Source organism: Lontra canadensis, unplaced genomic scaffold, assembly GCF_010015895.1.
Source record: "Lontra canadensis isolate GAN:19392208 unplaced genomic scaffold, GSC_riverotter_1.0 scaffold134, whole genome shotgun sequence".
In the NCBI taxonomy this organism is placed as follows: Eukaryota; Metazoa; Chordata; class Mammalia; order Carnivora; family Mustelidae; genus Lontra; species Lontra canadensis.
In genome coordinates this window covers 598,608-613,920 of record NW_022631128.1, presented here as the reverse complement: position 1 = coordinate 613,920, position 15,313 = coordinate 598,608, and the positions used below count along the sequence as shown (strand labels likewise).

The 15,313-nt window shown below is 45.3% G+C and overlaps 1 protein-coding gene across 2 annotated transcripts in view; it reads left to right on the top strand.

Annotated features, from left to right (window-relative positions):
* SLC9A7 (solute carrier family 9 member A7) overlaps positions 1–15,313 on the top strand; it is a 133,664-nt gene that overhangs the window by 87,464 nt on the left and 30,887 nt on the right. For both annotated transcript variants that reach the window (XM_032842965.1, XM_032842966.1), the window contains exons 10-12: positions 90–203; positions 3,024–3,135; positions 7,021–7,174. In XM_032842965.1, the coding sequence (XP_032698856.1) occupies positions 90–203; positions 3,024–3,135; positions 7,021–7,174 (380 nt within the window). The remainder of the gene's footprint in view (positions 1–89; positions 204–3,023; positions 3,136–7,020; positions 7,175–15,313) is intronic.

Genomic DNA, 15,313 nt, shown 5'->3' with positions numbered 1-15,313 from the left:
AGAGCAAGCCCTGGGTCTTCACGAGTTAGTTGTGCATACAAGGGAGGCGCCCCACAAGGTTTACGGCTTCCTTTTCCCATCCCATGCAGCTCTTTGAGGTGTTACACTTCCTGGCAGAGAATTTCATCTTCTCCTACATGGGCCTGGCGCTGTTTACCTTCCAGAAGCACGTTTTCAGCCCTGTGTTCATCATTGGAGCTTTTGTATCCTTTTTTTGGTTCTACTGTTTTGTCTGTGGACAAGTGACCACTGCTGGGGAAGCTATAATAAGAAGAATTTCTGTTTGGGGTGGGTGACTGAGCCAGCGCTGGTTCATGATGGTGTTTTCCTGCTGAGAAAAAGGCGGCTTACGAGGTTCATAAAACTCAGCGGATTCAACGGAAAGATCGGCATTCATCTGAGGCTGTCCTTTCTGCGTGTTCTGTGTAAGACAGTTTTCCTGTTAGCCTAGTGCGTATTAGGTGGTAGCTTGTTTTATAGAACACCCTTCTTCTTATTTATTTTATTTATTTATTTTCTTATTTATCTTATGTATTTATTTATTTATAAAGATTTTATTTAGTCATTTATTTTAGAGAGAGAGAAGAGCACGCATGTGCCTCTGCATGCAGGGGGAGGGGCAGAGGGGGAGGAAGAGGGGGAAGCAGACTCTGCGCTGAGTCCCGACATGGCACGTGGGATGTGGGACCCCGAGACCATGACCTGAGCTGAAATGAAGAGTCAGATGCTCAACTGACTGAGCCATCCAGGTGCCCCATAAAGCACCCTTCTTAGCAGATCTGCAAGTTGGCCACTGTGTCAGTCCCAGAATCATTTTTATTTCATTGCTACCTGAATTCCAATCCAGAAGGTTCCCAGTTTGGAAGACCTGAAGGTTCTGTTACTCTTGTTCCCAACTGAACAGGCAGCCCTTCCTCAGGCTGCCCAGAGAGGCCTGCCGGCAATGAATCCGCTTTCCCTGGAGCATACCTGCTGTGATAGATCACAGTGGAGAAGACTCCCTTTATTTTTTTCCCAAAAAAAAGAAAAGAAAAGAAAAAGGAGAGGAAGAAAAGACAAAATGGAAAAATACTTGGTTCCTTGACTTAGTTCCATGGTGAATGCAGTTTTTGGCAGAGAGACACTGTTTTAGGGATTGGCATCTCTGAAGAAAGGAGGGATGTGAATGCCCAGCTGTGGGTGGACAGCTCAGAGCTTTGCTCGCTTGGCCTCTGATCCTATGGTTTTCATTGACGTGAACTCCTCTGGGCCTTGGAATGGTAGCAGTTCAGCTCAGCCTAGATTTGTAAACACTGAGCCAGCATCCCCCATTGCCGGGCATTTATGCTTGCTTTTTCTGAGGCCTCATGGGTAACCTTAAAAAAAAAAAAAAAGTGTTTTTCTCTTCTGGGCTTGAAGACCAAGGGATACTCACCAAGCAGCTGGATAGTGACTGTGGCTGGCCTGTTGCTGTGCGGGGTCCTTCTGTTTAAAGTGTGATCTCCTTCACCTGGGGCTCTATTGGATGGATTTACATACTCGCCAAGACTGACAGCTAAAAATCTGGGGGATCAGCGTTCTCATTCTTGCTCCAGAAAGACGTCACATGTCCTCTAGATCTGTATTCGGAGCATAGCATCTGGGGAGAGAGAGTGAGAGCAGCAGCCCTTGTTTACAGAGGAGGGCCTTGCTGGGAGGGCGAGCCGGGGGTGGGGGGAGCCCCCTGGGAGTCCCGAAGGCCCCTTACCACTTGAGGACCTTTGCGTGGCTTCTGGGATAAAATGTGCTTTCTAAGCACTACCTGTTTCCTTCTGTTCGAAACCAAACAACACAACACAGAACCAGAGGGGTTGGGAGGGGCACAGATTGAAAAAAAAAAAAAAACAGCTAAAAGCAGAAAAACAGTCACTCCTTTACCCTGGAAGAGGCAGAAGACAGTTCCGCCCTGGCTTGTGTCTGAAACAGCTGCAGCTCAGGCAGCCAGTGCTCGGCTGGCCCAGAAACTCCCTGTCCCCGAGGCTCCCACAGCGGTTTCCTTCTGCGACCAGGGCAGCATGTGGCTCTCTGCCAGACTCTAGTCTAAACTCAGCAAGTGATGGATGACCCGCTTCCCTGAATTCTTCGCTGTCCACAGCAGAGCTCCCCTTCCACACTCCCCCATTTCCATGGCTCTCCCCTCTGGAAGACTTTTAAGCCACTTAGGTAGAAAAATCTCCCCCTCCCGTTGAGTCTTAGGAGGGTTAGGAGTGCTCCTTCAGTGGCCTGAGTCCTTTTTTTGTCTGCACAAAGTGTCTCACTTGTAGCATCTTCCTGGTCCTTTCGGGCCCCTGCTCTCTACTTCTGACTGAAGCATATGCGCTCTTACCCAGGACATTTGCTCTTTACCGTTTGACCTGGAGGGTAGGCGTTTGCTCTTCTTGTGACTTTCCTTCTCATGGAGCCCAAGCCACGATTCGCTCCTCTCAACGCACCCCCCAACCCCTGCCGTGGTGCCTGAGCTTTTTTCTGGACTCATTTTTAGGAGATGGGAAACTTGGTCCACATCAGTGTGATTAAATCAAGAAGTTATAACAGAGATGCCTGGGTGGTTCAATCGGTTAAGGGTCTGCCTTCATCTCGGGTCACAATCCTGGGGTCCTGGGATCAAGTCCCACATCAGGCTCTCTGCTCAGAGGGGAGCCTGCCTCTCCCTCTCCCTCTGCCTCCTCCCCGCTGCTTGTGCTCTTGCTCTCATAGTCTCTCTCTCAAATAAATAAAATCTTTAAAAAGAAGTTACAACAGCCCATTTAAAAGGTTTGAAATGAACTCTGATGGGAGCCAGAAGGCTGGGAAAGCTGTCTAACTGAATCCCCACTTGCTGCGGAGACTTGTTTCAGGGGAGGCTGGACAGCTTGGCTGCCTCGTGCGACCATCCTGGTCTTTGTGCAGTTATCTCCTGGTCATGAGGGATCACAGCATCACTAACATTCTCTGCTCTGCCAGAGGCTCTGGGAAGATGCCTTTCTAGAAAGCTGTTGGTTCCTTAACCTCCACCTGGTGCTCAGGTCGCCATCTTCCTGGGCAGAGCTGCACACATCTACCCGCTCTCCTTCTTCCTCAACTTGGGCAGAAGGCACAAGATTGGCTGGAACTTTCAACACATGATGATGTTTTCAGGTAAAAAACTGTACTTGTCAAGAAAAATGAGTTTTATTCGGCAGGAATGCTAGCATGATTAAAATAGCATCAATAAGGTCCATGAAGAGCCAGAAGTTCAGACGCCTGGTTCTTTTGTGTCCCTGCCCTGCTGGGTAGGCTGACATCCATGCTAGAGTTAACTCTGGTTTTGCAAGCTGTACTACCAAATGTGAACGTTTTCCCCCAAAATAGCCACATCTTCATTTTTATCTCTACCACCCATGGGACCTATAGGTATACAAGTATTTAAAGTGCTTGATTATTTTCTGGTCGGCATTCATAATGCTTAATCTTCCAGAAGGGCTCCAGACTTAAAATTTCTAGGTCTTTAATGAGAAAGAATACAGGCCAGGTTGCTCAGTACCTCCCAGCTGCAGTATCCAGTCTTGTAAAATAATGAAATTGAGCTACTTAGTTGAGGTTCCTCCCAGTCCCAACTTTCTCTGAAGCATAAAACAACACAAAACCAACCAAACCGAAAAACCACTTGCATAAGCAAGATGAGCCCCACACTGGAAATTAACAGCTGTGATAGTGCTGTTTGATCTACACTGTCTCCCACATCCACCACCCTCCCCCGCCACCCCATAAAGCTCAGAAGTGTGCAGAAGCCACCAAGGGAACAAAGGACAGTAAAATGCGTGGAGGTAAAGGAAGGAGAGAGCAGCTGGCCTGAGCTGATGGTGCAGTAAGCACGCAGTAAGCGTCAGGCATCATAGATGAGATCCAAGTTAGAGGGTCTTTGTAGAGCAGAGGGAGGAGATGGTGGGGCCGCCGGAGGCCACAGGGATCCTTAAAGGTACCTCTGTCCTCTGTGGGGGATGGGGAGGAACTACGCAAAAGGCAAAGTGAGTAGCAGCCCTTGACTGCAACATGGTGGTTCTCGTTGGGGAGGGGGGTGTCAGAGTCTTCTGGAACTCTCGGCAACAGGCACCGCACCACCACGAAGCAGTTGCTCTGTGTGGTACTTGATTACCTCTGCACTGAAACAGGCCACCTGCTGCAGTGAATGCCTTTCACTCTGACAGCTGTCCACACAGCATCCTCTTTGTAATGCAGCACTCTGGGTTCTGGAGGGGACAAAGACCGCCTCCTTGCCAGACTCCCAGTCTGCTGTGGGGGAGGCAGGTGAGCAAAGAGCTAACTTCCTCTGGAGGGAGCGTGACACACTGCAATCAAGATGGGGAAGAGGAGGGCCTGGGGCCATCTTTACCGAGGGGGCAGCCTTCGTCCTGGGTTTGCCAGAAATGAGTCTCGTGAGGCAGCAGGTTGGACAATCAGGAGAGCGTTGCCAGGCTTTTTCCAGGAAGGGCAGCAGTGTGCTTTCGCTGTAAGACACAGGGGCTAATGCAGAAGGAGGGTCAGGTTGGATGGGGGAAATTGCATCTAGGCTGCTGGGAGCTCAGGTGGCATCAGAACCACCTTTTTGGGCTGGTTAGAGGCCCTTTCGGGGCCCCACCACCAGAGTGCTTCCGCAGGTACAGGGCCCCAGGAATGGGCACTTCTCACGTACTCTTGGCTGCTTCTGCTGCTGCTGCTGCTACTGGTTTGAGGACCACACTTTGAGAACCACTGTTGGAGTCTGGACCCCAAGGAAGCCCCATTGCTGTGCCCAAGAGGTTGGGCTTGACTCGAGAGCAGCCGGGCAACTTTAGAGGTTTCTGAGAAGGGCACACCAGGGTCCTCCTTCCATATCAAGAAGGGGCTGCTGGGAAAGAGCGAGGCCAGCTGTAGATAATTCAGCACCTGGATAAATTTAAAGTATGTTCATTATTTTCTGTACTACAAGACTGTGACGTACACAATGCTGTTTAAAGATACCGTCTCCTGTAAAAGTTACTTCCTGCCGGGAGCAATCTCAACAATTGAAAGGAACTCAGTTCTTTAAAGTGATGAAAAAATCCAAGGCTTCTCTATCGTACAGCATACAGTGTTTACCTGATAAAATCAAGACTACTGTAGCACACGTTGTCTCTCTCTGACCCCCACGCTTTGTTCTTAGAGACAGCATCCTTTTAGAGGCTTAAATATTGATTGTTGACAGTGGTGGCTGTCGGCGTTCTAGATGTGCGTAAGTGTCTCCCTAGGACAGATTAACAGAAAACATTAACTTTGTTTTTTCATGTCATTTTTGGGGAGTCGTTCTGCAGTGAATTGTGAAGTTCTCAGATTAGCGAATTTGCAAAATTATCAGGAAAGGTAGGAAACTACACAAACAGATACAGTGCGGATAACTTTTCTTGCTCTCATACAACATACACAGTTGTCGTGTGCCCCCTCTTCCACTGCTGGTGAACAGGAGCTCATGCCAGGTATCTATTGAAGACCATGGAGTCACTCTTTACTTTAAAACAAATGAGGAGTGTGCTTTGAAGAAGGAACAAAAGAGCTTAGAATGGCAAACATTAAAATGTGGGTGTTTAATCTTTTTTTTAAAAAAACAAACAATATTGGGGCGCCTGGGTGGCTCAGTGGGTTAAAGCCTCTGCCTTCAGCTCAGGTCATGATCCCAGAGTCCTGGGACCGAGCCCCGCATTGGGCTCACTGCTCCGTGGGGAGCCTGCTTCCCCCTCTCTCTCTCTGCCTGCCTCTCTGCCTACTTGTGATCTCTGTCTGTCAAACAAATAAATAAAATCTTAAAAACCAAAAAACCGAAAATATTTTATTAAATATAACATAAGTAAAATCTAATGCAAAATAAAAATATGAGAACTCACATAAAAGAACATATTTGTGAATATATATTAAGAATATTCACAATTGTTTCAATTCCTCTGTGAGTGTTGCACTGTGTAGATCAAAACATATGCTTTTAAAATTAAAGGTAAGAATGTAACTTAACTACATAAAGTTAATTTCTATTTGGCAGGGTTTTTTGTTTTGTTTTTAGTCAAGTTGACACAATGTTTATGTTAGTTTCAGATGTAAACATAGTGATTCAACTTCCCTACGGGTTGTGCTGTACTCACTCTAAGTATTTGGTGCCTAATCTTAATGCCCGTTAATGTGGGTGAAGGGTCAGCGAACTGTAGTCCTGGGGTCCAGTCTGGCTGCTGTCTGTTGTCATACACGCCACGGCTCAGAATGGCTTTTACCAATGGACATCTACAGTCCGCGTCATGAGAGGAGACACTGACTTTGAAATCCAATCAGGTGAAATCTCATCCTCCAAGAGAATCCCACTGTTTGCATTAACGCACCTATATTACAACAAACTGTACTCAGTTATTATGAGTCCATTCTTGGTTTTTGTCAATAAGATTTTGTGGGAATCTGTTTTTTCTCTTATACATCAGTACCTGCACAGTATTCTTAATTTTTCCCCCTTACCCCATAAAGCCTAAGATCTCTAATATCTGACCATTTACAGAAAAAGTTTGCCAGCCCCTGATGTAGATCAAGTTATATCGTTGCTTCTCTGTGTGGCTTTGCTAAGGAAATGCTGACCTGCTCTGTGGTTCGTGGCACAGAAGCCACAAATAGGCATTTGCCACATTCATACCTAGCCTGCTACTTCCATTTATGATGACCGTATAGTGCTGGGATCACAGACCTAGAGAGCTTATGTTTTTATTTAAATTTCTTTTTACTTCATGTTCCTAGCAGAACTATTTCAGCAATAAGAGCATGTTGTTGTCCTAGAATGGGCCATACAAAATAGTGCAGTGTTCTTCTCCTTACATTACGGGCATTTTGAAAAAAAAAAAAAAATCCAACAGGAGAAAAACCACGTGCCCTTAAGTTTCTTCTTTCCAAATGAGACAGCACGTGGGGTCCAGCCATTAGCCCCAAGTGGCAACAGTGCATTTGAGGATACACTGTCATTTGGCCTTGTAACCAAATCTTTTTCTCCTGTCCCTGCAGGCCTCAGGGGGGCCATGGCATTTGCACTGGCCATCCGAGACACAGCATCCTATGCCCGCCAGATGATGTTCACGACCACGCTCCTCATTGTCTTCTTCACCGTTTGGGTCATTGGTGGAGGCACGACGCCCATGTTGTCGTGGCTTAACATAAGGTCAGTTTGAAACCATGGTCAGTTTTGTGTCTAACTGGGTCACTTGTGTCCACCCTGGTGCAGGTGTGTGTGTGGCAGGGGAGACAGCTTAGTGGGTAGAAGGTTCTTAACAGGGTTGTGTTGGGTTGGGTTTGGGGGAGGGATTGAAAATAAAAAGCAATGAGTAAAAATTCAGAATATTGACTTTTCCACGAGAAAAAAAGAAGGTGGGCATGAAAAGTTCTGTTAGTATGACAACACGAGGCCTTAGAAACACTTGGACCTTCCTAGAACAGTGACACTAGGGCAAGAATTCCAAAGTCTTAAAGCTGCAGGCAGGAGAATGGATATCACTGCCGGCAAAGTCAGGCAGTGCACATTCCTGTGAAATCACACCTCTGGCCTTCAGAGCTACCTCATCCACCAGAAACAAAAAGAGGCAATTTGAGTTTTGTTTCTAGGAGGAAATTGATCTGTTTCTTGCTGAAGCGTACCAAAGAGGTGATATTTCCTGTGTCACCATCCTCTGTTGCAGCCTCATGCATATCCCCTGCCTGTGGTTTTGCAACTCGGTCAGGACTGAAAGCCCTGACCAGAATTTGATTTTTTGTTTTTTAAGAGTGTTTGAAGACCAGAGGGGCTGCAAGCTCCAGCACGTTAGGGTAAGGAGGGCACTGGAACAGAGGTCAGGCGTCCCAGAGCCTAGCTCTGGCTCTGGTTCACGGCAAGCCCTTCACATGTCTTTGGGCCTCAGTTTCCCCAAATGCTAAGTGAAAGCATGCCAGCAGACCTTCCGCAGTCCCTTCAGCTCTCAGTGGGTGTGCTCTGCTCATGGGAGGCACCCCCACCACCTCCATCCATTTGCAGTCTGCGGAGGGTGAATGTGATCAGGAGACAAGGCGTGGGTGTGAAGAGGAATTCTCTGGAAAGCCACAAGGTGGCGATGTTTTTCTGTTTTTCTTCTGCCAGCTTTTAGTTCACATTCCCTTCTCTGGAATATAGAATGCCCAGACAACAGCTGCAGAGCCTACCTTAGTTGGGGGGGAGGTGTGCTGGAATTTGGGAGAAAACTGGAATTGGAGAGACCTCCGTAGCCCCATCAAGACTTTTGTCTTGATGGCAGGCAGGGATTCCTGGGCTTGGCCTCTGCCAGCTGCACCGTTTCTGGCCTAGCAAGTCTCAGCCTCACATCCTCATGGGTCTGCAGAAGCTACTCGGGGCTGATCAGCGGCAGTCCCGTAATAGCTAACACTTGTGTGATGCAGGCATTGTACAAGATGCTGCGCCTGTGTTAAGACAATCTTCACAACATTCGGTAGAGAAGCTACGAATATGCTCTTCATTTTAGAGTTGATAGAACTGAGGCCCAGAGAAATAACTTGTCCAGGTCACAGAGCTTTAGGGGGATGGGCCGGGATTTGGGCCCTGGCAGTCTTGGCACCCAGTCCACAGGCTGAACTGCTGTGTTCTACCACCTGTGAGAAGGTGGATGGTGTTGGGCACCTCTGTGTTGTGAAATTTGGGATGACCAGAACTTTGAGTTCCTGGTATGAATCTCAAGAGTTGTATTAAGGAAAATAATTCATCATGGGAATATGAACCTAAAGAAGAAAATGGACAGCTTTTTGGCTCTAAACCTGACACATGTAATGGTACCATTTTTGTTCTGTGTTAGAATAAAGGTAAGAAAGGAGGTTTACTCTGCACACAGTTGAGAATCTTTAAGAATCTCAAGATTAAGGGCGCCTGGGTGGCTCAGTTGGTTGGGTATCTGCCTTCGGCTTGGGTCATGATCCTAGCTAGGGTCCTGGGACAGAGCCCCACACTGGGCTCCCTGCTCAGTGGGAAGCCTACTTCTCCCTCTACTACTCCCCTGCTCTCTCACTCTATCATTCTCTCAAATAAATCTTTTTTTTCAAAGGTTGTATTTATTTATTTATTTGACAGAGATCACAAGTAGGCAGAGAGGCAGGCACAGAGAGAGAGGGAAGCAGGCTCCCCGCCGAGCAGAGAGCCCAATGTGGGGCTCGATCCCAGGACCCCGAGATCATGACCTGAACCGAAGGCAGAGGCTTAACCCACTGAGCCACCCAGGTGCCCCTCAAATAAATTAAATCTTTTTAAGAAACAAGAATCTCAAGATTGGCCTCTGAGATTACTTTCTGCTCCTGTTTTTCTGGTCACTCAGCAGGTACCTGGATGCTCAGAGCCTGATTAAATCACGTTGGTTTTTCATCCTGATTTATAGGCCCTCCCACACACTACACACATGTATAGGCAAATAATTTCCCACCAATAGGAGAGTTGACTTGTGACATTTTGCACTTCCGGTAACCCTTTTCCAAATTGGGCCACTCACATTGTCCTTTCCAGAACTGAGAGTGTGTGTAGCTTTCCCTGAGGCACATAAGCTATATATACAAATATAATAACTTTATCATCATGGAAATATCCATGTAACGTACAGATAGCACCTAGAACATAGCAGCTAGTGCCCAGAGAGGAATCGGGAAATGATGATATGTATGACTGGGCATAGGAGAGATCTCATTTCTCCACATCCTCACCAGCATTTGGTGTTACCACTCTTCTTTTTTTTTTTAAGATTTTATTTATTTATTTGACAGACAGAGAGCACAAGTAGGCAGAGAGGCAGACAGAGAGAGAGGAGGAAGCAGGCTCCCTGCTGAGTAGAGAGCCCAATGCAGGGCTTGATCCCTGGACCCTGGGATCATGACCTGAGCCGAAGGCAGAGGCTTTAACCCAGTGAGCCACCCAGGTGACTCTCCTTCATTGTAGGTCTAATAGGTGTGTGGATGTACCTCCCTGTGGCCTCACTTTGCATTTCTCTAATGACTAATGATATCAAGCATCTCTTCGTGTGCTTATTGGCCATTCTTGTATCTTCTCTGATGAAACACCTGCTCAAACTCTTTGTTTTCTAATCAGATTGTTTGGGTTTTTTTAATTGAGTTTTGAGTTATTTATTTATTATAGATACTAATCTCCTGTCAGAGATGTGGTTTGTAAGTATTTTCTTTGAGGTTGTGGCTTGTCTTTTAATCCTTTTAGTAGAGTCTACCATACAACACAAGTTTCAGTTTTGAGGGAGTGCCATTTATAATTTTTTTCCTTTTAGTGTTCTGCTTGACATTTAAGTGTGTGGTCCATTTTCCGTTGATTTTTATATAAGATACAAGGTTTAGGTTGAGATTTTATCTTATTTGCCTAAGACCATTCAGTCGTTCTGGCAATATGTTAAAAAGACTGGTCTTGGGGCACCTGGGTGGCTCAGTCATTAAGCATCTGCCTTCGGCTCAGGTCATGATCCCAGTGGGATCGAGCCCCACATCAGACTCTCTGATCTGCAGGCAAACTGCTTCTCCCTCTCCCTTTGCTGCTCCCCCTGCTTGTGCTCCCGCTCTCTCTCAAATAAATAAATAAAATCTTAAAAAAACAAAACAAAACTAGTCCTACTCCATTGAATTACTTTTTCTCCTTTGCCAAAAATCAGTTGGCTGTATACACGTGGGTCTGTTTATGTTCTGCTCCACTGACGTATGCATTCAACCCTCCAACGGGACCACATTGTCCTGATAACTATTGTTATGTAATAAACTTTAGCATCATGTGAGGCGAAGCTTCCCACGTTATTCTTTTTTCAAAATTGTCATAGCTGTTCTAGTTCCTTTCCATATATATTTTAGAATAACCTTGTCTATCTCTAAAAAAAATGTCACTGAAATTTTCACAGGAATTGTGTTAAACCTATATATCAGTTTGGGGAGAATTGCCATCTTTATTATGTTGACTCTTCCAATTCATGAATGTGTCATGTTTCTTCATTTATTTAGATTGTATGGTTTTCAGCATACAGCGCCTGTCCGTGGTTTGTTAGATTGTTTTTTTAAAGATTTTATTTATTTATTTGACATACAGAGGGAGAAATCACAAGTAGGCAGAAAGGCAGGCAGAGAGAGAGAGAAGAGGAAGCAGGCTCCCCGTGGAGCAGAGACCCCGATGTGGGGCTCGATCCCAGGACCCTGGGATCATGACCTGAGCCGAAGGCAGAGGCCTTAACCCACCGAGCCACCCAGGTGCCCCCCTTGTGATTTTTTTTAAATGAAAGATTTTATTTATTTATTTGACAGAGATCACAAGTAGGCAGAGAGGCAGGCAGAGAGAGAGGAGGAAGCAGGCTCCCCGCTGAGCAGAGAGCCCGATGCGGGGCTCGATCCCAGGATCCTGAGATCATGACCTGAACTAAAGCCAGAGGCTTAACCCACTGAGCCACCTAGGCGCCCCAAAGGTTTTATTTATTTATTTGACAGAGCACAAGTAGGCAGAGCAGTAGGCAGAGAGAGAAGAGAGAGAGAAGTAGGCTCCCCTCTGAGCAGAGAGCCTGTTGCGGGGCTTGACCCCAGAACCCTGGGATCATGAGCCGAGCTAAAGGCAGATGCTTTACGGACTGAGCCACCCAGGCGCCCCACTATTCTATCTTTCCAGTTTCCACGTGTTCACTGCTAGGATATAGAAATACAATTGGTTTTTGTTTTTTGTTTGTTTTTTAGAGAGGGAGAGGGGGAGAAGAGTAGAGGGAGGGAGAGAGATAATCTCCAACAGGCTCCACGCCCAGCATGGAGCCAGATGTGGGGATGGATCCCACGACCCTGAGATCATGACCTGAGCTGAACCCAAGAGTTAGATGCTTAACCGACTGCACCACACAGGCAGCCTGGTTTTTCTATGTTGATCTTGTATCCTGTGACCACGTTGAACTCATTTATTAGTTCTAGGAGGGTTTGGTTTGGTTTTGTAACTTACTTGAGATTTTCTACATAGGCCATCACATCATTTGCAAACAGAGGCACTTTTATTCCTTTTTTTCCAACCAGTGTACCTTCTGTTTCCTTTTCTTGACTCACTGCTCTGGCTAGGACTTCTAGTATGACGTTGAGTAACAGTGCCATGAGCGGACATCCTTGCCTTGTTTCCAGTCTTAAGGAGAAAGCATTCAGTCTTTCACCAATAAGTGTAACATTAGCTGTCGGGTTTTTGTAGATGTTTATCATCATTAAGTTGAGGGAATTTCTATCTGTTGCTAGGTTTTTGAGCGTTTTTTGTTCTTATCATGAACAGGTGTTGAATTTTGTCAAATGCTTTTTCTGTATCTATTGATGTGGTCATATTTTTCTTGTTTAGCTTGTTAATATGGTAGGTTACATTGATTAATTTTCTTTTTTTTAAGAGAGAGAGTAGATACATGAGTGGGGGAGGGGCAGAGAGAGAGAGAGAATCTTAAGCAGGCTCTACACCCAGCGTGGAGTCCAATACAAGACTTGATCTCAAGACCCTGAGATCATGACCTGAGCTGAAATCAGGAGTCAGGTGCGTAACTGACTGAGCCACCAAGGCACCCCCCTTTTTCTAAAGTAATTTTCAAATATTTAACCAGCCTTACTTCCCTAAAACAAACCCCAGTTGGTTACAGTGTATAAATTTTTTATATATTGCTGAATTCTATTAGCTATTATTTTCTTAAAGATTTCTATGCTCTGTGTTCATGAGGGATATTGGTTTACCATTTTCTCTTTTTTTGGTACTGCCTTTTTCTATTTTTCTATTTTCCTTTTTCTATTGTATTTTGTACTGCCTTTTTCTATTTTACCAATCTGATATTGGTATCAGAGTAATCTGGCCTCACAAAACGAGCTGCGATGTGTTCCTTACTCTTCTGTTTTCTGGAAGACATCATGTAGAATTTGTGTTAACTCATCTTGAAAGCTTAATGGAATTCTCCAGTAAAACCATCTGGTCCTGGAGACTTCTTTTTCCAGAGTTTTCAAATTGTGAAGGCAATTTCTTTAATAGTTATAGGGCTGTTAAGATGATCTCTTTCATGGGGCACCTGGGCTCAGTTGATAAAGCATCCAGCTCATGATTTCAGCTCACGTCATGGTCTCAGGGTCATGGGTTTGAGTCCCACATTGGGCTCCATACTCAGTGGGGAGTCTGCTCGAGATTCCCTCTCTCTCTCCCCCCACTCTCATGCTTGCTCTCTCTCTCTCAAATAAATTAATCTTAAAAAAAAAGATTATCTGTTTCATATTGGGTGAACTGTAGTAGTTTGTGAAATTGGTCCTGTTTCATATAAGTTGTCAAATTTATGTTGTTTGTAGCATTACCTTATTATTCTTTTCACATCTGTGACATCTATAGTGTCATCTATATGACTCCTTGTTTCATTCCTGATATTGGACATTTATATCTCCTCTCTTTTTTTCTTTCAGTCTTGCTAGAGGTTTGTCAATGTTATTGATCTTTTCAAAGAACCAGCTTTTTGTTTCATTGATTTCCTATATTGTTTTTCTTCTCTCCATTTCTTTGACTTCTGCTCCTATCTTTATTCTTTCCTTCTTTCTGTCCAGCTCTGCCCAGACAGCATAATGAAGCAAATAGGTAAACAATATGTTTGGTGTCAGTACTTTGCATTTTCCAGATTTGTTTAAATAATGATTGTCTGAGTATAGAAACTGACAGATATAGAGATTACATGAAAAGAAATTCCCTCAGAAATAAAGAAATAATGAGATTCATTGGTTTCTCTGGCCTGTGGTTTCTGATGTTACTTCGTGAATATGAATCATTTATGTGAACCAGGTTCTTATTCTAAAATTCTTCAGAAACCCCCTGAAGTTCAGTGTGGTGTTTTGAGCTCTATGACCTAAGTAAAATCAACACCTACCCATTCCTTATTTCTCCAGGCTACGGACAGAGGCCCTTATGAGGTGTTAAGTGGCTGCTCAGAAGTCAGAAGCCCAGGGTGGGATTCCGAGTTCCACCATAAATAATGAGGAGTTAGTTGTGATTTTTTACCATGGCTAAGTTCTAGTCTGTGTGTAAAATAAAAATGAACGTGACCCAAATCCAGAGCCAGGTTACTGCTTTCCAGAAATCCAACTTATCTTTTTAAAATCAGTATGTGGTGATTGATACTTTAAAACATGATGGCGAGACGCTCAAATTGTTTTCTGGTAATGCACAAACTACATATTTTTCTTAGTCCCTTGAGCAGATATTGTTATTCACACGGGATGTAATGTTGGCAATTTAACAAGGTGACCACAGGACTGTTTCAGCAAAGGAGCCTGGTATGTGTGCAGAGCACATTTGGGCAGCGTGGTGGCTCTTTGGAGCCGCCAGCTTCAGGTGACACACACATGAGATGGTGGTGAAGGTGGGGTCGGAGTGGCACACGCCCAGGCATCCGGGTAGCCCTCACACCCCACAGCGCAGCCATGCAGACACTCCAGGACAAGGAAGGACACTCTGCTCAGTATAATCCTATTAGACTGAGAATTTACGATTTGCCAGATACTGTGAAGAGTAAAGGCAGGGAGAAGCCCTGAGCTCTTTATGTAATAGCATTTGTAACTGGATATTTGAAAAGCGTTTTTAAGGACGCCAACGTGTAATCGTAGGATGGATCCCGGGGCGTCTGGGTGGCTCAGTTGGTTGGGTGTCCCGACTCTTGGTTTTGGCTTAGGTCATGATTTCAAGGTCGTGGATGGAGCCCCATGTTGGGCTCAGCGTTAAGTCTGCTTGGGTTTCTCTCTTCCTTTCCCTCCGCCCCTACCCCCTACCCCCCTCTCAAATAAATAAATTTTTTTTAAGATTTTTTATTTATTTATTTGACAGAGAGAGATCACAAGTAGACGGAGAGGCAGGCAGAGAGAGAGAGAGAGAGAGAGGGAAGCAGGCTCCCTGCTGAGCAGAGAGCCCGATGCGGGACTCGATCCCAGGACCCTGAGATCATGACCTGAGCCGAAGGCAGCGGCTTAACCCACTGAGCCACCCAGGTGCCCTAAATCTTTTTTTTTTAAAGGGTGGATACTGTGAGGTGAAGAACTGGGGCTCTGGGGTCTAAGAGCCTCAGCCACAGTCTTGGTTCCACCATTTTCTACCTTTGTGACCTTGGGCAACTTATTTACCTCTTTGACTCAGTTTCCTCACCTGTTTAGATGGGGACAGTAGTGCAAGGATAAAATAAATGTGATAAAGAATTCTCTCATGAAGTGTACCATCTGAAAAAGAAATAAAGGTACCATCTGGCATATAGTAAGCATTTAGTATCTTTTAACTATTAATTATTATATATTA